The sequence below is a fragment of the Poecile atricapillus genome, unplaced genomic scaffold (assembly GCF_030490865.1).
Source record: "Poecile atricapillus isolate bPoeAtr1 unplaced genomic scaffold, bPoeAtr1.hap1 scaffold_352, whole genome shotgun sequence".
Lineage (NCBI taxonomy): Eukaryota > Metazoa > Chordata > Aves > Passeriformes > Paridae > Poecile > Poecile atricapillus.
The window spans coordinates 1-23,438 of NW_026709149.1; the positions used below are offsets into that span (position 1 = coordinate 1).

Sequence of the window (23,438 nt, forward strand, 5' to 3'; positions counted from 1 at the left end):
TGGTCCCAATCAGGGATTTTCTGGGATTTTTGGGGTCCCCCCTCACCTTCTCCACCAGGTCCACGAAGAAATCCCGAACGTCGCGGGCGTGCGTCAGCTTCCCCCCAACGTTCACCAGCGCCCGGGACAGCGCCTGGGCACGGGGGGCGTTGGGGACCCCGGGACCCCCATACTGGGGTCCCTCCCCCCGACCCCCCCCAGGACCCCCCAAACCGGGGTCCCTCCCCCTCACCCCCCCCCGGACCCCCCCCGGGACCCCAACCGGGGTCCCCCCCCTGACCCCCCCCCAGGACCCCCCAACCGGGGTCCCTCCCCCGACCCCCCCCCGGGACCCCTCCCAAGGGGGGATCCGGTACTTTGGGGGGGGATTGGGATTTTGGGGAGCCCCCACAAGCAGAAGCCTCCCTCGAGGACCCCCTGAGCCCCCCAGGAAAGAGACCCTGGACCTTGGGGGGCTCTTGGGAGTTTGGGGGTCCCCCCAGCCCTAAATTCCTCCCCCACCAGAGAGGACCCAAGTGCTGGGAACCTCCCCCCCTGGGGCTCCTCCAGGATTTTGGGAGTCCCGAAATTTTGGGGGAGCCCCTCCCCCTCCTGACAGACCCCAGGGATCCGGGAGACCCCTCCCCACCCAAGGACACCCCAATTTTGGGGGGGTTCACCTTGAAATTGGCCTCCAGCTCGTTGTAGACCGAGATCTTCCCTCGCAGGGCTGAGCACACCAGGCTGGGGGGAGGGGGAGGTTGGGGGGACCCCCAAACCAGGACCCCCCCCCCAAAAAAGGGCAGGGTCAGGCAGCCCCTCCCCTCAGCACAGAGTTTGGGGGTCCCAGGGTTTGGGGGGGAAGATTCAGGGCAGGGGAAGTTTGGGGTGATGAAGTTTGGGGTGACACAGTTTGGGTGATGAAGTTTGGGGTGATGAAGTTTGGGTGATGAAGTTTGGGTGATGAAGTTTGGGGTGATGAAGTTTGGGGTGATGAAGTTTGGGGTGACACAGTTTGGGTGATGAAGTTTGGGGTGATGAAGTTTGGGTGATGAAGTTTGGGTGATGAAGTTTTGGGTGACAGAGTTTGGGTGAGGAAGTTTGGGGTGATGAAGTTTGGGTGATGAAGTTTGGGGTGATGAAGTTTGGGGTGATGAAGTTTGGGTGATGAAGTTCGGGTGATGAAGTTTGGGGTGACACAGTTTGGGGTGACACAGTTTGGGTGATGAAGTTTGGGGTGATGAAGTTTGGGTGATGAAGTTTGGGGTGATGAAGTTTGGGTGATGAAGTTTGGGGTGACACAGTTTGGGTGATGAAGTTTGGGTGATGAAGTTTGGGGTGATGAAGTTTGGGGTGATGAAGTTTGGGTGATGAAGTTTGGGGTGATGAAGTTTGGGGTGATGAAGTTTGGGGTGATGAAGTTTGGGTGATGAAGTTTGGGTGACACAGTTTGGGTGATGAAGTTTGGGTGATGAAGTTTGGGTGATGAAGTTTGGGGTGATGAAGTTTGGGTGATGAAGTTTGGGTGATGAAGTTTGGGGTGACAAAGTTTGGGTGATCGAAGTTTGGGTGATGAAGTTTGGGGTGATGAAGTTTGGGTGATGAAGTTTGGGGTGATGAAGTTTGGGGTGATGAAGTTTGGGTGATGAAGTTTGGGTGATGAAGTTTGGGGTGATGTTGCCGCCATATTGCTTGGTTTTATTAAGTTCAGAGGTAGTTTACCCCAGTTGCTCCCCGGTCATAAAGAATGGTTTGTCCCCAGGTGCCCATCATGGTAAACCCTTCCCATTTTTCCAGATTGTTCCCCATCCATCACCCTAATCCTGCCCCTAAGCCCTGTCAATCTATGTGAACCCCCACCTTTTGTTCCAGTTCTTTCCCTGCCTATCATCCCTTCCTCGACGCCCTATTGATTGTACAGTTGCTTTCCCACCCCCGGGGTCCTTACCATTGGTCCTGCATATTGTAATCCCCACCCTTAACCCCTCCGTTGCTGTTGTCCCATTGGTCACCATACGAGCCGCCCACGGTCCTTAAAACCTGGCGCATGGGGGTGCCCAGGGTCTCGGCTCAGACCTCTCCCCTGTGATCCCAGCCCCGCACCTGTTGGAATAAACTTGTTCCTGGGAAATCGGAGGAGTTTGAGCACTCTTTCTCCTTCGTCACAACCCGTGTCGCCCTGTAAGCCTCAACGCCAGAGCGCAGAGGAGCTCTGGAGGTTCCAGGTTGAGCCTCGCAGTGCTTGCCTGGTTCCCCACTCCTGCCGCTGACATCGGCCACAGCTAGCCGAGGCAAAAGAGGCCGATTCGGGCAGCGACAGGGTGACACAGTTTGGGTGACACAGTTTGGGTGATGAAGTTTGGGGTGATGAAGTTTGGGTGATGAAGTTTGGGTGATGAAGTTTGGGGTGAGGAAGTTTGGGGTGACACAGTTTGGGTGATGAAGTTTGGGGTGACACAGTTTGGGTGATGAAGTTTGGGGTGAGGAAGTTTGGGTGATGAAGTTTGGGGTGACACAGTTTGGGGTGATGAAGTTTGGGGTGACAGTTTGGGTGATGAAGTTTGGGTGACACAGTTTGGTGATGAAGTTTGGGTGATGAAGTTTGGGTGATGAAGTTTGGGGTGATGAAGTTTGGGGTGATGAAGTTTGGGTGATGAAGTTTGGGGTGATGAAGTTTGGGGTGACACAGTTTGGGGTGAGGAAGTTTGGGTGATGAAGTTTGAGTGATGAAGTTTGGGTGACGAAGTTTGGGGTGACACAGTTTGGGTGATGAAGTTTGGGGTGACACAATTTGGGTGACACAGTTTGGGTGATGAAGTTTGGGGTGATGAAGTTTGGGGTGACACAGTTTTGGGGTGATGAAGTTTGGGGTGACACAGTTTGGGGTGACACAGTTTGGGGTGATGAAGTTTGGGGTGACACAGTTGGGGGTGATGAAGTTTGGGTGATGAAGTTTGGGTGATGAAGTTTGGGGTGATGAAGTTTGAGGTGATGAAGTTTGGGTGATGAAGTTTGAGGTGATGAAGTTTGGGGTGATGAAGTTTGGGGTGATGAAGTTTGGGTGATGAAGTTTGGGGTGATGAAGTTTGGGTGATGAAGTTTGGGTGATGAAGTTTGGGGTGATGAAGTTTGGGGTGATGAAGTTTGGGTGATGAAGTTTGGGGTGATGAAGTTTGGGGTGATGAAGTTTGGGGTGATGAAGTTTGAGGTGATGAAGTTTGGGTGATGAAGTTTGGGTGATGAAGTTTGGGGTGATGAAGTTTGGGGTGATGAAGTTTGGGTGATGAAGTTTGGGGTGATGAAGTTTGGTGATGAAGTTTGGGTGATGAAGTTTGGGGTGATGAAGTTTGGGGTGATGAAGTTTGAGGTGATGAAGTTTGGGTGATGAAGTTTGGGGTGATGAAGTTTGGGGTGACACAGTTTTGGGGTGACACAGTTTGGGGTGATGAAGTTTGGGGTGACACAGTTGGGGGTGATGAAGTTTGGGTGATGAAGTTTGGGTGATGAAGTTTGGGGTGATGAAGTTTGGGTGATGAAGTTTGGGTGATGAAGTTTGGGGGTGACACAGTTTGGGTGATGAAGTTTGGGGTGACACAGTTTGGGTGATGAAGTTTGGGGTGATGAAGTTTGGGGTGATGAAGGTTTGGGTGATGAAGTTTGGGTGATGAAGTTTGGGTGACACAGTTTGGGGTGATGAAGTTTGGGGTGATGAAGTTTGGGGTGATGAAGTTTGGGGTGATGAAGTTTGGGGTGACACAGTTTGGGTGATGAAGTTTGGGTGATGAAGTTTGGGGTGATGAAGTTTGGGGTGATGAAGTTTGGGTGATGAAGTTTGGGTGACACAGTTTGGGTGATGAAGTTTGGGGTGATGAAGTTTGGGTGATGAAGTTTGGGGTGATGAAGTTTGGGGTGATGAAGTTTGGGTGATGAAGTTTGGGGTGATGAAGTTTGGGTGATGAAGTTTGGGGTGACACAGTTTGGGTGATGAAGTTTGGGTGATGAAGTTTGGGGTGACAAAGTTTGGGTGATGAAGTTTGGGGTGACACAGTTTGGGGTGACACAGTTTGGGTGATGAAGTTTGGGTGACACAGTTTTGGGGTGATGAAGTTTGGGTGAGGAAGTTTGGGTGACACAGTTCGGGGTGATGAAGTTTGGGGTGATGAAGTTTGGGGTGAGGAAGTTTGGGTGATGAAGTTTGGGGTGACACAGTTTGGGGTGATGAAGTTTGGGTGATGAAGTTTGGGTGATGAAGTTTGGGGTGACACAGTTTGGGGTGATGAAGTTTGGGGTGATGAAGTTTGGGTGATGAAGTTTGGGTGATGAAGTTTGGGGTGATGAAGTTTGGGGCTCGCAGGGAGCACAGGAGGAGCCGGAGGTTTGGGGGTGCCCCCGGTTTTGGGGGGCTCTGGGGGGTTTTGGGGGGCCTCTGGGGGGTTTTTGGGGGGCCCTGGGGGGGCTCTGGGGGGTTTTTGGGGGGCTCTGGGGGTCTCTGGGGGATTTGGGGGTCCCCATCCCGGGGGTGGCACCTCTTGTGCTGGTCCAGCAGGTCCTTGTCGGTCACCAGAACCTTCAGCTCCTTCAGGTCCTGCAGGAACGACTTGGGCAGGTCCCCATCGGGATCGGCCGCCTCGGGAGCTGGGAGGGGACACAGGGGACACAGGGGACAGAGGGGACAGAGGGGACACAGGGGACAGGGACAACAGGGGACAGAGGGGACAGAGGGGACACAGGGGACAGGGACACAGGGGACACAGGGGACAGGGGACAGGGACAGGGGACAGGGACAGGGATGGGGATAGAGTGGACAGGGACACAGGGGACAGGGGACAGAGGGGACAGGGGACAGGGACAGGAGACAGGGACAGGGGACAGGGGACAGGGACAGGGGACAGGGGACAGGGACAGGGACAGGAACAGGGGACAGGGACAGGGGACAGGGACAGGGACAGGGACAGGAACAGGGGACAGGGACAGGGGACAGGGACAGGGACAGGGACAGGGACAGGGGACAGGGACAGGGACAGGGGACAGGGACAGGGGACAGGGACAGGGACAGGGACAGGAACAGGGGACAGGGACAGGGGACAGGGACAGGGACAGGGACAGGGACAGGGGGACGGGATGAGAACAGAGACAGGGACAGGGACAGGGGACACAGGGGACAGGGACAGGGACAGGGACAGGGACAGGGACAGGGGATAGGGACAGGGACAGGGACAGGGACACAGGGACAGGGGACAGGGACAGGGGACAGGGACAGGGGACAGGGACAGGGACAGGGAGAGGGACAGGGACAGGGAGAGGGACAGGGGACACAGGGGACAGGGACAGGGACAGGGACAGGGGACAGGGACAGGGGACACAGGGGACAGGGAGAGGGACGGACAGGGACAGGGGACAGGGAGAGGGACAGGGGACACAGGGGACAGGGACAGGGACAGGGACAGGGACAGGGACAGGGAGAGGGACAGGGACACAGGGGACAGGGACAGGGACAGGGACAGGGACAGGGACAGGGACAGGGGACAGGCAGGACAGGGACAGGGGACAGGGACACGTCACAAGTGTGTCACAGTCCCAAGGACATTGGGGACATCTTGGGGTCATGGAGACACTGGGGGTCACCAGGGTCCCCAGAGAGGGACACCCCAGGGTCACCGGGGTCAGGACATGGCCAGGGCATCCCTGCTGTCCCCAAGGGTCCCTGAGTGTCCCCAGGGGTCCTTGAGTGTCCCTGAGTGTCCCTGAGGGTCCCTGAGGGTCCCTGAGTGTCCCCAAGGGTCCCTGAGTGTCCCCAGGGGTCCCTGAGTGTCCCCGAGGGTCTGTGAATGTCCCAAGGGGTCCTTGAACATCCCCAGGGGTCCTGCTGTCCCCAGGGGTCCCTGAGTGTTCCCAGGGGTCCTTGAGTGTCCCTGAGTGTCCCTGAGTGTCCCTGAGTGTTCCCAGGGGTCCCTGAGTGTCCCTGAGTGTCCCCAGGGGTCCCTGAGTGTCCCCAGGGGTCCCTGCTCTCCCTGGGTGTCCCTGCTGTCCCCACGGCCTCCCCCTGCCCAGAGCCCCGGAGCCCCCCCAGCTCAGGGGTGTCCCCCCGTGTGTCCCCAGCCTTGGGGGTCCTGGGGGTCCCGGGGGTCCCCAGCCCTGTGTGTCCCCAGTCCCAGGGGTCCCCAGCCCTGTGTGTCCCCAGTCCCGTGTGTCCCCAGTCCTGTGTGTCCCCAGTCCTGTGTGTCCCCAGTCCCGTGTGTCCCCAGCAGTCCCAGGGGTCCCCAGTCCCGGGGGTCCCAGGGGTCCCCAGCCCTGTGTGTCCCCAGCCCTGTGTGTCCCCAGAGGTCCCGTGTGTCCCCAGCAGCCCCGGGGGTCCCCAGCAGCCCTGGGGGTCCCCAGCAGCCCCGGGGGTCCCCAGCAGCCCCGTGTGTCCCCAGCAGCCCTGGGGGTCCCCAGTCCCGTGTGTCCCCAGCAGCCCCGGGGGTCCCCAGCAGTCCCGGGGGTCCCCAGTTCCGTGTGTCCCCAGCAGTCCCGGGGGTCCCCAGCGGCCCCGTGTGTCCCCAGCAGCCCCGGGGGTCCCCAGCAGCCCCGGGGGTCCCCAGCGGCCCCGGGGGTCCCCAGCCCTGTGTGTCCCCAGCCCTGTGTGTCCCCAGTGGTCCCGTGTGTCCCCAGCGGCCCTGGGGGTCCCCAGCCCTGTGTGTCCCCAGTTCCGTGTGTCCCCAGTGGTCCCGTGTGTCCCCAGCGGTCCCCGGGGTCCCCAGCCCTGTGTGTCCCCAGTCCCGTGTGTCCCCAGCAGCCCCGGGGGTCCCCAGCGGCCCCGTGTGTCCCCAGCGGTCCTGTGTGTCCCCAGCTCCGCGTGTCCCCAGCCCCGTGTGTCCCCAGCCCTGTGTGTCCCCAGTCCCCGTGTGTCCCCAGCAGCCCCGGGGGTCCCCAGTCCCGTGTGTCCCCAGTCCCGTGTGTCCCCAGCAGCCCCGGGGGTCCCCAGTCCCGTGTGTCCCCAGTCCCGTGTGTCCCCAGCAGCCCCGGGGGTCCCCAGTCCCGTGTGTCCCCAGTCCCGTGTGTCCCCAGCAGCCCCGGGGGTCCCCAGCAGCCCCGGGGGTCCCCAGTCCCGTGTGTCCCCAGCGGCCCCGGGGGTCCCCAGCGGTCCCGGGGGTCCCCAGTGGTCCCAGGGGTCCCCAGCAGTCCCGTGTGTCCCCAGCAGCCCCGGGGGTCCCCAGCGGCCCCGGGGGTCCCCAGCAGCCCCGGGGGTCCCCAGCGGTCCCGTGTGTCCCCAGCCCTGTGTGTCCCCAGCGGCCCCGGGGGTCCCCAGCGGTCCCGGGGGTCCCCAGCGGTCCCGGGGGTCCCCAGCCCCGGGGGTCCCCAGTGGCCCCGGGGGTCCCCAGCAGCCCCGTGTGTCCCCAGTGGCCCCGGGGGTCCCCAGCAGCCCCGGGGGTCCCCAGCGGTCCCGTGTGTCCCCAGCCCTGTGTGTCCCCAGCCCCGTGTGTCCCCAGCCCTGTGTGTCCCCAGCCCCGGGGTCCTGGGGGTCCCGGGGGTCCCCAGCCCTGTGTGTCCCCAGTCCCGTGTGCCCCCAGTCCCGGGGGTCCCCAGCCCCGGGTGTCCCCAGTCCCGTGTGTCCCCAGCGGTCCCGTGTGTCCCCAGCCCCGTGTGTCCCCAGCCCTGGGGGTCCCAGGGGTCCCGTGTGTCCCCAGCCCTGTGTGTCCCCAGCAGCCCCGGGGGTCCCAGCGGTCCCGGGGGTCCCCAGCGGCCCCGGGGGTCCCCAGCAGCCCCGGGGGTCTCACCCAGGGCCCCCTGGCTCCAGTGCCCCATCATGCTCTGGGCGCAGGCGGCGAAGTCGGCGAAGCTCAGGAACTGCAGGCGCCGCTTGCCCGTCTCAAAGCGGCTGTTGGCAAAAAACACGATGGCAGCGTAGTCCCTGCGGAGACAGGGGGGTCAGGGGGAGCCTGAACTCCGGGGGAACCCCTGAACATCCCCTAAACATCCCCTAAATACCTGAACATCCCCTAAACATCCCCTTAAACATCCCTAAATACCTGAACATCCCCTAAACATCCCCTAAATATCCCCTAAATACCTGAACATCCCTGAACATCCCCCCAAACCCCTAACATCCCCCTAAACATCCCTGAACCCCTGAACATCCCCTAAACATCCCCCAAACCCCTGAACATCCCCTAAACATCCTCCAAACCCCTGAACATCCCCTAAACATCCCCTTGAACATCCCCTAAACATCCTCCAAACCCCTGAACATCCCCTAAACATCCCCCCAAACCCCTGAACATCCCCTAAACCCCTGAACATCCCCTAAACATCCCCCAAACCCCAAAACAAACCCCTGAACATCCCCTAAACATCCCCTAAACATCCCCCTAAACATCCTCCAAACCCCTGAACATCCCCCAAACACCTGAACATCCCCCAAACCCCCCAACACCAGAGCATTTCCTTGGGCCCTGGAAGCCCCTCCTGAGCCCAGGGACCCCCAAACAGCACCTCTGGGACCCCCCCCAGCACCAGGGACCCCCAAACAGCACCAGGGACCCCCCAACAGCAGCAGGAACCCCCAAACAGCACCAGTGACCCCCCCAGCAGCACCAGGGACCCCCAGGAGCACCAGGGACCCCCCCAGCACCCCCAGACCCCCCCCCAAACAGCACCAGGGACCCCCCCAGCACCCCCAGACCCCCCCCAGCAGCACCAGGGACCCCCCCCAGCACCTCTGGGTGGTCCCAGCACCCCCAGACCCCCCCAGACCCCCCCAGATCCCCCCTGACCCACCGGGCGAGGGGAGGGGGCAGCAGGAAGAGCTGCTGGATGTTCTCGGCCAGGGGCCCCCGCAGCTCCTCCACAGCCTTGAAAACCCTCTTGAAGTTGTCAAACTGGGGGGGCAGGGGGGGGGTCAGCACCCCTGGGACCCCCCAGCCCCCCTGAACCCCCCCCTGAGCCCCCCAGCAGGACCAGTCCCCCTCCCCCTCCCCGTTTTTGGGGTTTAGCTTTCTCCCCTTTTCCCCCTTTTCCCCCATTTTTGGGATTTCCTCCCCCAGCTTTTGGTATTTTCTCCCCTGGTCCTGGGGTTTCTCCCCCATTTCCCTCCCCCCCGGTTTTGGGGCTCCCCTATTCCCTCCCCCCCATTTTTGGGGTTTAGGTTTCTCCCCTTTTCCCCCTTTCTCCCCATTTTTTGGATTTCCTACCCCAGTTTTTGCCATTTTCTCCCCTGTTCTTGGGGTTTCTCCCCCATTCCCTCCCCCCAGTTTTGGGGCTCCATCCCCCCCAGAAATTGGGGCTCCATCCCCCCCGGTTTTGGGCTCCCCCATTCCTTCCCCCCTGGTTTTGGAGCTCCATCCCCCAGTTCTGGGGCTCCATCCCCCCCAGTTTTGGGGCTCCCTCCCCCCAGTTTTGGGATCCATCTCTCCCGGTTTTGGGGCTCCCCCATTCCCTCCATCCCCCCCGGTTTTGGGGTCCATCTCCCCGGTTTTGGGGTCCATCTCCCCCAGTTTTGGGGCTCCCCCATTCCCTCCATCTCCCTGGATTTTGGGGCTCCATCCCCCCAGTTTTGGGGCTCCCTCATTCCCTCCATCCCCCCAGTTTTGGGGCTCCCTCCCCCAGTTTTGGGGCTCCATCCCCCCCAGTTTTGGGGCTCCCTCCCACCCCCGGTTTTGGGGTCCATCTCCCCGGTTTTGGGGCTCCATCCCCCCAGTTTTGGGGCTCCATCCCCCCCAGTTTTGGGGCTCCATCCCCCCCAGTTTTGGGGCTCCCTCCCCCAGTTTTGGGGCTCCATCTCTCCGGTTTTGGGGCTCCCTCCCCCGGTTTTGGGGCTCCCCCATTCCCTCCATCCCCCCGGTTTTGGGGCTCCATCCCCCCCAGTTTTGGGGCTCTCTCCCACCCCTGGTTTTGGGGTCCATCTCCCCGGATTTTGGGGTCCCACCCCAGGTTTTGGGGCTCCATCTCCCCGGTTTTGGGGTCCATCTCCCCGGTTTTGGGGCTCCCTCCCACCCCCGTTTTTGGGGCTCCATCTCCCCGGTTTTTGGGGCTCCCCCATTCCCTCCCCCCAGTTTTGGGGCTCCATCCCCCCCAGTTTTGGGGCTCCTTCCCCCCAGTTTTGGGGCTCCCTCCCACCCCCAGTTTTGGGGCTCCCCCATTCCCTCCATCTCCCCGGATTTTGGGGTCCCACCCCCAGTTTTGGGGCTCCATCCCCCCCGGTTTTGGGGCTCCCTCCAACCCCCGGTTTTTGGGGTCCATCTCCCCGGATTTTGGGGTCCCACCCCCGGTTTTGGGGTCCATCTCCCCGGTTTTGGGGCTCCCTCCCCCCCAGTTTTGGGGCTCCCTCCCCCCGGTTTTGGGGCTCCCCCATTCCCTCCATCCCCCCAGTTTTGGGGCTCCCTCCCCCAGTTTTGGGGCTCCACCATTCCCTCCATCCCCCCCGGTTTTGGGGCTCCCCCATTCCTTCCCCCCCGGTTTTGGGGCTCCATCCCCCCCAATTTTGGGGCTCCCCCATTCCCTCCATCCCCCCAGTTTTGGGGCTCTCTCCCACCCCCGGTTTTGGGGCTCCCCCATTCCCTCCATCTCCCTGGATTTTGGGGTCCCACCCCTGGTTTTGGGGTCCATCTCTCCGGTTTTGGGGCTCCCTCCCACCCCCGGTTTTGGGGTCCATCTCCCCGGTTTTGGGCTCCATCTCCCCGGTTTTTGGGGTCCATCTCCCCAGTTTTGGGCTCCATCTCCCCGGTTTTTGGGGTCCATCTCCCCGGTTTTGGGCTCCATCTCCCCGGTTTTTGGGGTCCATCTCCCCAGTTTTGGGGTCCATCTCCCCGGTTTTGGGGCTCCATCTCCCCGGTTTTTGGGGTCCATCTCCCCGGTTTTTGGGGTCCCACCCCCGGTTTTGGGGTCCATCTCCCCGGTTTTGGGGTCCATCTCCCCGGTTTTGGGGTCCATCTCCCCGGTTTTTGGGATCCATCTCCCCGGTTTTTGGGATCCATCTCCCTGGATTTTGGGGCTCCCCCATTCCCTCCATCCCCCCCGGTTTTGGGGTCCATCCCCCCCGGTTTTGGGGTCCATCTCCCCAGTTTTGGGCTCCATCTCCCCGGTTTTGGGGTCCCACCCCCGGTTTTGGGGTCCATCTCCCCGGTTTTTGGGGTCCATCTCCCCGGTTTTGGGGTCCATCTCCCCGGTTTTGGGGTCCCACCCCCAGTTTTGGGGTCCATCTCCCCGGTTTTTGGGGTCCATCTCCCCGGTTTTGGGGCTCCATCTCCCCGGTTTTTGGGGTCCATCTCCCCGGTTTTGGGGTCCATCTCCCCGGTTTTTGGGGTCCCACCCCCGGTTTTGGGGCTCCATCTCCCCGGTTTTTGGGGTCCATCTCCCCGGTTTTGGGGCTCCCTCCCACCCCCGGTTTTTGGGGTCCATCTCCCCGGTTTTTGGGATCCATCTGCCCGGTTTTGGGGTCCATCTCCCCGGATTTTGGGGTCCCACCCCCGGATTTTGGGGTCCCACCCCCGGTTTTGGGGTCCATTTCCCCGGTTTTTGGGGTCCATCTCCCCGGTTTTTGGGGTCCATCTCCCCGGTTTTGGGGTCCCACCCCCGGTTTTTGGGGTCCATCTCCCCGGTTTTGGGGCTCCCTCCCACCCCCGGTTTTGGGGTCCCACCCCCGGTTTTTGGGGCTCCCCCATTCCCTCCATCTCCCCGGTTTTGGGGTCCATCTCCCCGGTTTTTGGGGTCCATCTCCCCGGTTTATGGGGGTCCATCTCCCCGGATTTTGGGGTCCCACCCCTGGTTTTGGGGTCCATCTCCCCAGTTTTGGGGTCCATCTCCCCGGATTTTGGGGTCCCACCCCTGGTTTTGGGGTCCATCTCCCCGGTTTTTGGGGTCCATCTCCCCGGTTTTGGGGTCCATCTCCCCGGATTTTGGGGCTCCCCCATTCCCTCCATCCCCCCCGGTTTTGGGGTCCATCTCCCCGGTTTTGGGGCTCCATCTCCCCGGTTTTGGGGCTCCCTCCCACCCCCGGTTTTGGGGTCCATCTCCCTGGTTTTGGGGTCCATCTCCCCGGTTTTGGGGTCCATCTCCCCGGTTTTGGGGCTCCCTCCCACCCCCGGTTTTGGGGTCCATCTCCCCGGTTTTTGGGCTCCATCTCCCCGATTTTGGGGTCCATCTCCCCGGATTTTGGGGTCCCACCTGGCGGCGGCAGCTGCGGATCCCGACCCCGGTGCGGGCGCTGACCTCGTCCAGCTCCTTCTTGGTGCCCTTGGAGAGTTTCTTCCCCAGCAGCTCCCGGGCCAGGGCCTCGTCAAAGGCGTAATAACTGTGGGGACCCCAAAAAAATGGGGAGAACATGGGGGGGACCCCAAAAACGGGGAGAACATGGGGGGGAACCCCAAAAACCCATGGGGAGAACATGGGGGGGAACCCCAAAAACGGGGAGAAGATGGGGGAACCCCAAAACAGGGAGAACATGGGGGGGAACCCCAAAAACCCACGGGGAGAACATGGGGGGAACCCCAAAAACGGGGAGAACATGGGGAGGAACCCCAAAACCCACGGGGAGAAGATGGGGAGGAACCCCAGAAACGGGGAGAACATGGGGGGGAACCCCAAAAACCCACGGGAGAACATGGGGGGAACCCCAAAAATGGGGAGAAAATGGGGAGGAACCCCAAAAACGGGGAGAACATGGGGGGGAACCCCAAAAACGGGGAGAAGATGGGGGGAACCCCAAAACAGGGAGAACATGGGGGGGACCCCAAAAACACACGGGGAGAACATGGGGGGAACCCCAAAAACCCACGGGGAGAACATGGGGAGGAACCCCAAAAACGGGGAGAGCATGGGGGGAACCCCAAAAAAACGGGGAGAACATGGGGGGAACCCCCAAAACAGGGAGAACATGGGGGGGACCCCAAAAACGGGGAGAACATGGGGGGGAACCCCAAAAACCCACGGGGAGAACATGGGGGGAACCCCAAAAACACACGGGGAGAACATGGGGGGAACCCCAAAAATGGGGAGAACATGGGGGGGAACCCCAAAAACACACAGGGAGAACATGGGGGGAACCCCAAAACTGGGGAGAACATGGGGGGGAACCCCAAAAACCCACGGGGAGAACATGGGGGGGACCCCCAAAAATGGGGAGAACATGGGAGGGAACCCCAAAAACGGGGAGAAGATGGGGGGGAACCCCAAAAACGGGGAGAACATGGGGGAACCCCAAAAAACCACGGGGAGAACATGGGGGGGAACCCCAAAAACCCAAGGGGAGAAGATGGGGAGGAACCCCAAAAACCCACGGGGAGAACATGGGGGGGAACCCCAAAAACCCACGGGGAGAACATGGGGGGAACCCCAAAATCGGGGAGAACATGGGGGGGAACCCCAAAAACCCAAGGGGAGAAGATGGGGGGGAACCCCAAAAACACACGGGGAGAAGATGGGGGGAACCCCCAAAACAGGGAGAACATGGGGGGAACCCCAAAAACCCATGGGGAGAACATGGGGGGGAACCCCCAAAAACGGGGAGAAGATGGGGAGGAACCCCCCAAAATGGGGAGAAAATGGGGAGGAACCCCAAAAAATCGGGGGAACAGCCCAGAAATGGGGGGGAAACTGGAATGGGGGAAACTGGGATGGGGGAATTGGAATGGGGGAAATGAAATGGGGAAACTGGAATGGGGGAATTGGAATGGGGGAACTGGAATGGGGAAACTGGAATGGGGGAACTGGAATGGGGGAAATGAAATGGGGAACTGGAATGGGGGAATTGGAATGGGGGAAACTGGGATGGGGGAACTGGAAATGTGGAACAAGATCCAGAAACTTGGGGGGCCCCAGAAACCGAGGGGATCCCAAAAACCCCACCCCAAACCCCAAAATTCGCTCCTGAACCTTCCAAAGTGCACCTGAACCCCCTGGAGCTGCTGCCCCAGTGCCCCCAGTCCCTCCCAGTGCTCCCAGTCCCTCCCAGTGCCCCCAGTCCCAGTCCCAGTGCCCCCAGTCCCTCCCAGTGCCCCCAGTCCCAGTGCTCCCAGTCCTTCCCAGTGCTCCCAGTCCCTCCCAGTGCCCCCAGCCCCTCCCAGTGCCCCCAGTCCCAGTCCCAGTGCCCCCAGTCCCTCCCAGTCCCTCCCAGTGCCCCCAGTCCCAGTCCCAGTGCCCCCAGTCCCCGTCCCAGTCCCAGTCCCAGTGCCCCCAGTCCCTCCCAGTGCCCCCAGTCCTTCCCAGTGCCCCCAGTCCCTCCCAGTGCCCCCAGTCCCTCCCAGTGCCCCCAGTCCCAGTCCCAGTCCCGGTCCCAGTCCCGGTCCCGGTCCCAGTCCCAGTCCCAGTCCCAGTCCCAGTCCCGGTCCCGGTCCCTCCCAGTGTCCCCAGTCCCAGTCCCAGTGCCCCAGTCCCTCCCAGTGCCCCAGTCCCCATCCCAGTCCCAGTCCCAGTCCCGGTCCCAGTCCCAGTCCCAGTCCCAGTCCCAGTGCCCCAGTCCCTCCCAGTGCTCCCAGTCCCAGTCCCAGTGTCCCCAGCCCCTCCCAGTGCCCCCAGTCCCTCCCAGTGCCCCCAGTCCCAGTCCCAGTGCCCCCAGTCCCTCCCAGTGCCCCCAGTCCCAGTCCCAGTGCCCCCAGTCCCTCCCAGTGCCCCCAGTCCCAGTCCCAGTGCCCCCAGCCCCTCCCAGTGCCCCCAGTCCCTCCCAGTGCCCCCAGTCCCAGTCCCAGTGCCCCCGGTCCCTCCCAGTGCTCCCAGTCCCAGTCCCAGTGCCCCCAGTCCCTCCCAGTGCTCCCAGTCCCAGTCCCAGTGCCCCCAGTCCCTCCCAGTGCTCCCAGTCCCAGTCCCAGTGCCCCCAGTCCCTCCCAGTGCTCCCAGTCCCAGTCCCAGTGCCCCCAGTCCCTCCCAGTGCCCCCAGTCCCTCCCAGTGCCCCCAGTCCCAGTGCCCCCAGTCCTTCCCAGTGCCCCCAGTCCCAGTCCCAGTGCCCCCAGTCCCTCCCAGTGCTCCCAGTCCCTCCCAGTGCTCCCAGTCCCTCCCAGTGCTCCCAGTCCCTCCCAGTGCCCCCAGTCCTTCCCAGTGCCCCCAGTCCCTCCCAGTGCCCCCAGTCCTTCCCAGTGCCCCCAGTCCCTCCCAGTGCTCCCAGTCCCTCCCAGTGCCCCCAGTCCTTCCCAGTGCTCCCAGTCCCTCCCAGTGCCCCCAGTCCTTCCCAGTGCCCCAGTCCCGGTCCCAGTCCCAGTCCCGGTCCCAGTCCCGGTTCCCTGGTGCCGGTTTCCCGGTTCCCCAGTCCCAGTTCCCCGTTTCCCCAGTTCCCCATTTCCAGTTCGGTTTGGTGCCGGTTCCCCAGTCCCAGTTCCTCGGTCCCAGTTCCCCAGTTCCCGTTTCCCCCGTGTCCCAGTGCCGGTTCTGGTTCGGTGCCGGTTCCGGTTCGGTCCCAGTTCCCCGTTTCCCCGGTCCCAGTTCCCCAGTTCCCCGTTTCCCCGGTGTCCCGGATCGGTTCCGGTTCGGTGCCGGTTCCCCATTTCCCCAGTGTCCCAGTCCCAGTTCCCCAGTCCCAGTTCCCCGGTGCTGGTTTGGTTCGGTGCTGGTTTGGTTCTGGTTCCCCATTTCCCCAGTTCCCCAGTCCCAGTTCCCCGGTGCCGGTTCGGTTCGGTGCCGGTTCGGTCCCAGTTCCCCAGTTCCCCGGTGTCTCAGTGCCGGTTCTGGTTCGGTACCAGTTTGGTGCCGGTTCCCCAGTTCCCCACTGTCCCAGTCCCAGTTCCCCAGTCCCAGTTCCCCGTTTCCCTGGTTCGGTTCGGTGCCGGTTCGGTGCTGGTTCCCCGGTTCCCCCGTTCCCAGTTTCCCTGGTCCCAGTTCCCCAGTCCCAGTTCCCCAGTTCCCCGTTTCCCTGGTTCTGGTTCTGGTTTGGTGCCGGTTCCCCAGTTCCCCGGTTCCCTGGTCCCAGTCCCAGTTCCCCGTTTCCCTGGTTCGGTACCAGTTTGGTGCCGGTTCCCCGGTTCCCCAGTGTCCCAGTCCCAGTTCCCCAGTCCCAGCTCCCCAGTCCCAGTTCCAGTTCCCTGCTCCCGGTTCCCCGTTTCCCCAGTCCTGGTTCCCTGGTGTCCCAGTGCTGGTTCTGGTTCGGTGCCGGTTCCCCAGTTCCCCGGTTCCCCAGTTCCCCGGTTCCCCAGTTCCCCGGTTCCCCAGTTCCCCGGTTCCCCAGTTCCCCGTTTCCCTGGTCCCAGTCCCAGTTCCCCGTTTCCCCGGTTCTGGTTCTGGTTCGGTGCCGGTTCCCCAGTTCCCCGGTTCCCCAGTTCCCCGGTTCCCCGGTTCCCCGTTTCCCTGGTCCCAGTCCCGGTTCCCCGTTTCCCCGGTGCCGGTTCAGTGCCGGTTCCCCAGTGTCCCGGTCCCAGTTCCCCAGTCCCAGTTCCCCAGTCCCAGTTCCCCAGTCCCAGTTCCCCAGTTCCCCGGTTCCCTGGTCCCAGTCCCGGTTCCCCGTTTCTCCGGTGCCGGTTCAGTGCCGGTTCCCCGGTGTCCCGGTCCCAGTTCCCCAGTCCCAGTTCCCCGTTTCCCTGGTTCGGTTTGGTGCCGGTTTGGTGCCGGTTTGGTGCTGGTTCCGTTTTCCCGGTCCCAGTTCCCCGGTACCCCAGTCCCGGTTCAGTGCTGGTTCCCTGTTCCCCCAGTCCCGGTTCAGTGCTGGTTCCCTGTTTCCCCAGTTCCCGGTTCGGTTCCGGTCCGGTTCAGTGCTGGTTCCCCGGTTCCCCAGTTCCCATTTCCCCAGTCCCGTTTCCCGGTTCGGTGCTGGTTCAGTGCCGGTTCCCGGTTCCCCAGTCCCGGTTCCCCAGTTCCCCGTTTCCCCAGTCCCGTTTCCCCAGTCCCAGTTCCCGTTTCCCCGTTCCCGTTTCCCAGTTCGGTTCTGGTCCGGTTTGGTGCTGGTTCCCCGTTTCCCCAGTCCCGTTTCCCCAGTCCCGTTTCCCCGTCCCCGTTCCCCGTTCCCGTTCCCCAGTTCGGTTCCGGTCCGGTTCGGTGCTGGTTCCCCATTTCCCTGTTTCCCCGTCCCCGTTTCCCCGTTCCCATTTCCCGGTTGGGTTCCGGTCCGGTTCAGTGCTGGTTCGGTGCCGGTTCCCTGGTTCCCCAGTCCCGTTTCCCCAGTTCCCCGTTCCCATTTCCCCGTTCCAGTTTCCCGGTTGGGTTCCGGTCCGGTTCGGTGCTGGTTCCCCGGTTCCCCAGTTCCCGTTTCCCCGTCCCCGTTCCCCGTTCCCGTTCCCCGGTTCGGTTCCGGTCCGGTTCGGTGCTGGTTCCCCAGTTCCCGTTTTCCCGTTTCCCCGTTTCCCCGTTTCCCCGTCCCCGTTCCCCCGTTTCCCAGTTGGGTTCCGGTCCGGTTCGGTGCCGGTTCCCTGGTTCCCCAGTCCCGGTTCCCGGTTCCCCAGTTCCTGGTCCCCCGTTCCCATTCCCGTTTCCCGGTTGGGTTCTGGTCCGGTTGGGTGCTGGTTCCCCGTTTCCCCAGTTCCCAGTTCCCCGTTCCCATTTCCCATTTCCCCGTTCCCGTTTCCCGGTTTGGTTCCGGTCCGGTTCGGTGCTGGTTCCCCAGCTCCCGTTTCCCCGTTTCCCCGTCCCCGTTCCCGTTTCCCCGTTTCCCAGTTGGGTTCCGGTCCGGTTCGGTGCTGGTTCCCCAGTTCCCGTTTCCCCGTTTCCCCAGTTCCCATTCCCCCATTCCTCCATTTCCCCGTTTCCCGGTTGGGTTCCGGTCCGGTTGGGTGCTGGTTCCCCGTTTCCCCAGTTCCCAGTCCCCGTTCCCGTTTCCCAGTCCTGGTTCCCCGTTCCCGTTCCCGTTTCCCGTTCCCGTTCCCGTTTCCCGTTCCCGTTCCCGTTCCCGTTCCCGTTCCCCGTTCCCGTTCCCCGTTCCCGTTTCCCATTCCCGTTTCCCGTTTCCCGTTCCCGTTTCCCGTTCCCATTCCCGTTCCCGTTCCCGTTTCCCGTTCCCGTTCCCGTTCCCCGTTCCCGTTTCCCGTTCCCATTTCCCCGTTCCCCGCTCCCGTTTCCCCGTTCCCGTTCCCGTTCCCGTTTCCCGTTCCCGTTCCCGTTTCCGTTTCCCGTTTCCCGTTCCCGTTTCCCGTTCCCGTTCCCGTTTCCCATTTCCCGTTCCCGTTTCCCGTTCCCGTTCCCCATTCCCGTTTCCCGTTTCCCGTTCCCGTTCCCGTTTCCCGTTCCCGTTTCCCGTTCCCGTTTCCCGTTTCCCGTTCCCCCGTTCCCGTTTCCCGTTCCCGTTTCCCGTTCCCGTTCCCGTTCCCGTTTCCCGTTCCCGTTTCCCGTTCCCGTTCCCATTTCCCCGTTCCCGTTTCCCGTTCCCGTTTCCCCGTTTCCGTTTCCCGTTCCCGTTTCCCGTTCCCATTTCCCCGTACCCGTTCCCGTTTCCCAGTTCCTGGTTCCCCGTTCCCGTTCCCCCGTTCCCGTTTCCCGGTTGGGTTCCGGTCCGGTTTGGTGCTGGTTCCCCGGTTCCCCAGTTCCCAGTCCCAGTTCCCGTTTCCCGTTCCCGTTTCCCGTTCCTGTTCTCGTTTCCCGTTTCCCGTTCCCGTTTCCCGTTCCCGTTTCCCGTTCCCGTTTCCGTTCCCATTTCCCGTTTCCCGTTCCCGTTTCCCGTTCCCGTTTCCCAGTCTTGGTTCCCCGTTCCCGTTTCCCGTTCCCGTTTCCCGTTCCCGTTTCCCGTTCCCATTTCCCGTTTCCCGGTTCCGGTTCCGGTACCGCTGGACGAGCAGGGCCTGTCTGTCGGGCGGGATTTGGAAGAGCAGCTGCTGCAGGAGCCGGGGGGGCGCGTGCAGGAGCCGCTCCAGCATCTGGAACGTTCTGTAGTGATCGCGGGTGTCGCTCTGCAGGACGGCCACCGATGTCCCCTCGCGCTCCAGGACACCCCCGCGGAGCCGGCGCGCCACCGCCTCGGCCACTGCGACACCCAGAGGGGACATGGGGACATGGGGACACCCAGAGGGGACATGGGGACACCCCCAGGACACCCCCGCGGAGCCGGCGCGCCACCGCCTCGGCCACTGTGACACCCAGAGGGGACAGGGGGACATGGGGACACCCAGAGGGGACATGGGGACATGGGGACAGTGACAGGGACAGGGGACAGTGACAGGGGACACCCCCAGGACACCCCCATGGAGCCGGCGCGCCACCGCCTCGGCCACTGCGACACCCAGAGGGGACATGGGGACAGTGACAGGGGACACCCCCAGGACACCCCCGCGGAGCCGGCGCGCCACCGCCTCGGCCACTGCGACAGGGACATGGGGACATGGGGACAGTGACAGGGACATGGGGACACCCCCAGGACACCCCCATGGAGCCGGCGCACCACCGCCTCGGCCACTGTGACACCCAGAGGGGACATGGGGACACCCAGAGGGGACATGGGGACACCCACAGGACACCCCCGCGGAGCCGGCGCGCCACCGCCTCGGCCACTGTGACACCCAGAGGGGACATGGGGACAGTGACAGGGACAGGGGACAGTGACAGGGGACACCCCCAGGACACCCCCATGGAGCCGGTGTGCCACCGCCTCGGCCACTGGGACAGGGACATGGGGACATGGGGACACCCTGGGGGACATGGGGACACCCACAGGACACCCACAGGACACCCCCGTGCAGACAGTGCGCCACCACCTCGGCCACTGGGACAGGGACATGGGGACATGGGGACATGGGGACACCCAGGGGGACATGGGGACAGTGACAGGGACAGGGGACACCCCCAGGACACCCCCAGGACACCCCCGTGCAGACAGCGCGCCACCTCCTCGGCCACTGTGACACCCAGAGGGACACGGGGACACCGAGAGGGACAGGGGGACACTGAGAGGGACATGGGGACACTGAGAGGGACACGGGGACATCCAGAGGGACATGGGATGTGGGGACAGCCAGAGGGACATGAGGACAACCACAGGGACATGGGGACAGCCAGAGGGACACGGGGACACTGAGAGGGACATGGGGACACCGAGCGGGACAGGGGACAGGGGGACATGGCACGGGACAGGAACATGAGGACACAGACACAGCATGGGACAGGGGACAGGGGACATGGGGACACTGAGCAGGACAGGGGACATGGGGACAGGGGGACATGGGGACACTGAGCGGGACAGGGGGACATGGGGACATGGGGACATGGGGACATGGGGACAGGGGGACAGGGGGACATGGGGACACTGAGCGGGACAGGGGACAGGGGGACAGGGGGACATGGGGACACCGAGCGGGACAGGGGGACATGGGGACAGGAGGACAGGGGGACAGGGGACATGGGGACACTGAGCGGGACAGGGGGACATGGGGACAGGAGGACAGGGCACGGGACAGGAACATGAGGACACGGACACAGCATGGGACAGGGGACAGGGGACATGGGGACAGGGGACAGGGGACACTGAGCGGGACATGGGGACATGGGGACAGGGGGACAGGGCACGGGACAGGAACATGAGGACACAGACACAGCATGGGACAGGGGGACAGGGGACAGGGGGACACTGAGAGGGACATGGGGACAGCCAGAGGGACGGGGGGACACTGAGAGGGACAGGGGACATGGACATGGGGACAGGGGACAGGGGGACAGGGGGACATGGGGACATGGGGACAGGGGACAGGGGGACAGGGACAGGGGACATGGACAGGGGGACAGGGGGACAGGGACAGGGGACATGGGGACAAGGGACAGGGGGACAGGGACAGGGGGACAGGGACAGGGGGACAGGGACAGCAGGACAGGGGGACAGGGGGACAGGGACAGGGGGACATGGGGACATGGGGACATGGGGACAGGGGACAGGGGGACAGGGACAGGGGACATGGACAGGGGGACAGGGGGACAGGGACAGGGGACATGGGGACAAGGGACATGGGGACAGGGGACAGGGGGACAGGGGACAGGGGGACATGGGGACATGGGGACAGGGGGACAGGGACAGGGGACAGGGGACAGGGGGACAGGGGACAGGGACACAGGAGCAGGGACAGGAGAGGGGGACACAGGGACACCACTGGGGCCAGCGGGTGACCCCAGGCACACTCAGGTGTGTCCCCATGTCCCCAAGTGTGTCCCCAGTGTGTCCCCAGGGGTGTCTCATGTCCCCAAGTGTGTCCCCAGGTGTCCCCATGTCCCCAAGTGTGTCCCCAGGTGTGTCCCCAGGGGTGTCCCCAAGTGTGTCCCCAGGGGTGTCCCCCCTGACCCCAGGTGTCCCCAAGTGTCCCCAGCTGTGTCCCATGCTCCCAGGTGTGTCCCCAGCTGTCCCCAGCTGTCCCCAGGTGTCCCCATGTCCCCCCAGGTGTCCCCAGGTGTCCCCAGCTGTCCCCATGTCCCCGTACCCGAGTGTCCGTCCAGCCACAGCCGGTACACCTCCTCATCGATCAGCGTCGTGTTCCCCATGTCCCCAGGTGTCCCCAGGTGTCCCCAGGTGTCCCCATGTCCCCCCAGGTGTCCCCAGGTGTCCCCGTACCCGAGTGTCCGTCCAGCCACAGCCGGTACACCTCCTCATCGATCAGCGTCGTGTTCCCCATGTCCCTGCTGTCCCCAGGTGTGTCCCCAGCTGTCCCCAGGTGTGTCCCCAGGTGTCCCCAGGTGTGTCCCCAGGTGTCTCAGGGTGTCCCCAGGTGTCCCCAGGTGTGTTTTGGATGTCCCCATGTCCCCCCAGGTGTCCCCGTACCCGAGTGTCCGTCCAGCCACAGCCGGTACACCTCCTCATCGATCAGCGTCGTGTTCCCCACGAACACGTCCAGGTCACTGCTCATGGCTGGGGACAGCCCGCGGGGACAGCGTCCCCAAATGTCCCCAAATGTCCCCAAACAACGTCACCAGGCGTCCCCAAATGTCACCAAATGTCCCCAAATGTCACCAAATGTCACCAGGGGTCACCAGGTGTCACCAAACGTCACCAGGCGTCCCCAAATGTCCCCAGGTGTCCCCAGACCCGCTGACCCCACCCTGGGCACCCCCCGAGCCCTCCCGGCCACCCCCGGACCGCCCCCCCCAAACTGGGACCGACCCCCCCCCAAACTGGGCCATACTGGGAAACCCTCCCCCAAACTGGGCCAAACTGGGAGCCCCTCCCCCAAACTGGGCCATACTGGGAGCCCCCCCCAAACTGGGACCGCCCCCCCCAAACTGGGACCGCCCCCCCCAAACTGGGCCAAACTGGGAAACCCTTCCCCCCCTCCCAGCCCGAACTGGGCCATACTGGGAGCCGCTCCCCCCCCAGGGGAGTTACGGCCCCTCCCCCCCCCGGGGGTCCCCCGGACCCCTCCCCCACTCCCGGACCCCTCCCCCACCCCCCCGGACCCCTCCCCCCCATTCCCGGACCCCTCCCCCCCACCCCCGGACCCCTCCCCCACCCCCGGACCCCTCCCCCACCCCCGGACCCCTCCCCCACCGACCGGCGCCGTCCCGCGCGCTCCTCGAGCGACGCACGCTGATGACGTCACGCGCGACGCACGCTGATGACTTTCCGCTCGACGCGCGCTGATGACGTCACGCGCGACGCGCGCTGATTACTTTACGCTCGACGCGCGCTGATGACGTCACGCGCGGCGCTCCGACGCCACGAGGGGCGGAGCCTTTCCTGCCCCTCCCCCCACGGCGCGCGAGCTCCCCCCAGTAAAAACCAGTCCGAAACCAGTAAAAACCAGTAAAAACCAGTCCGAAACCAGTAAAAACCAGTCCGAAACCAGTAAAAACCAGTCCGAAACCAGTAAAAACCAGTAAAAACCAGTAAAAACCAGTCCGAAACCAGTAAAAACCAGTCAAAACCAGTCCGAAACCAGTAAAAACCAGTCCGAAACCAGTAAAAACCAGTCCGAAACCAGTAAAAACCAGTAAAAACCAGTCAAAACCAGTCCGAAACCAGTAAAAACCAGTCCGAAACCAGTAAAAACCAGTCCGAAACCAGTAAAAACCAGTCCGAAACCAGTAAAAACCAGTCCGAAACCAGTCAAAACCAGTCCGAAACCAGTCCGAAACCAGTCAAAACCAGTCCGAAACCAGTCCGAAACCAGTCAAAACCAGTCAAAACCAGTAAAAACCAGTCCAAAACCAGTCAAAACCAGTCCGAAACCAGTAAAAACCGGTAAAAACCAGTAAAAAACAGTCTGGACCCAGTAAAAACCAGTCCCAGCCCTGGTAAAAACCAGTCCAGTCCCAGTAAGAACCAGTCCCAACCCAGTATAAACCAGTCTCTCCCAGTCTCTCCCAGTATAAACCAGTCTGTCCCAGTATAAACCAGTCTCTCCCAGTAAGAACCAGTCTCTCCCAGTATGAACCAGTCTCTCCCAGTCTCTCCCAGTAAGAACCAGTCTCTCCCAGTCTGTCCCAGTCTCTCCCAGTATAAACCAGTCTCTCCCAGTCTCTCCCAGTCTCCCCCAGTAAGAACCAGTCTCTCCCAGTAAGAACCAGTCTCCCCCAGTAAGAACCAGTCTCCCCCAGTAAGAACCAGTCTCCCCCAGTAAGAACCAGTCTCCCCCAGTAAGAACCAGTCTCTCCCAGTATGAACCAG

The 23,438-nt window shown here is 62.7% G+C and overlaps 1 protein-coding gene across 1 annotated transcript; it reads right to left on the minus strand.

The window, feature by feature from the left end:
* Positions 1-40: 40 nt before the first annotated feature.
* On the minus strand, positions 41-22,414 carry FIBP (FGF1 intracellular binding protein; the record flags this gene model as incomplete). Its single annotated transcript, XM_058828964.1, has 9 exons — positions 22,324-22,414; positions 21,597-21,683; positions 18,626-18,824; positions 12,121-12,247; positions 8,737-8,837; positions 7,737-7,870; positions 4,506-4,614; positions 660-723; positions 41-133 (listed from the first exon to the last, which is right to left on the minus strand). Coding segments are annotated over exons 2-9 (912 nt in total), but the record flags the coding sequence as incomplete, so codon positions are not given.
* Positions 22,415-23,438: the final 1,024 nt, after the last annotated feature.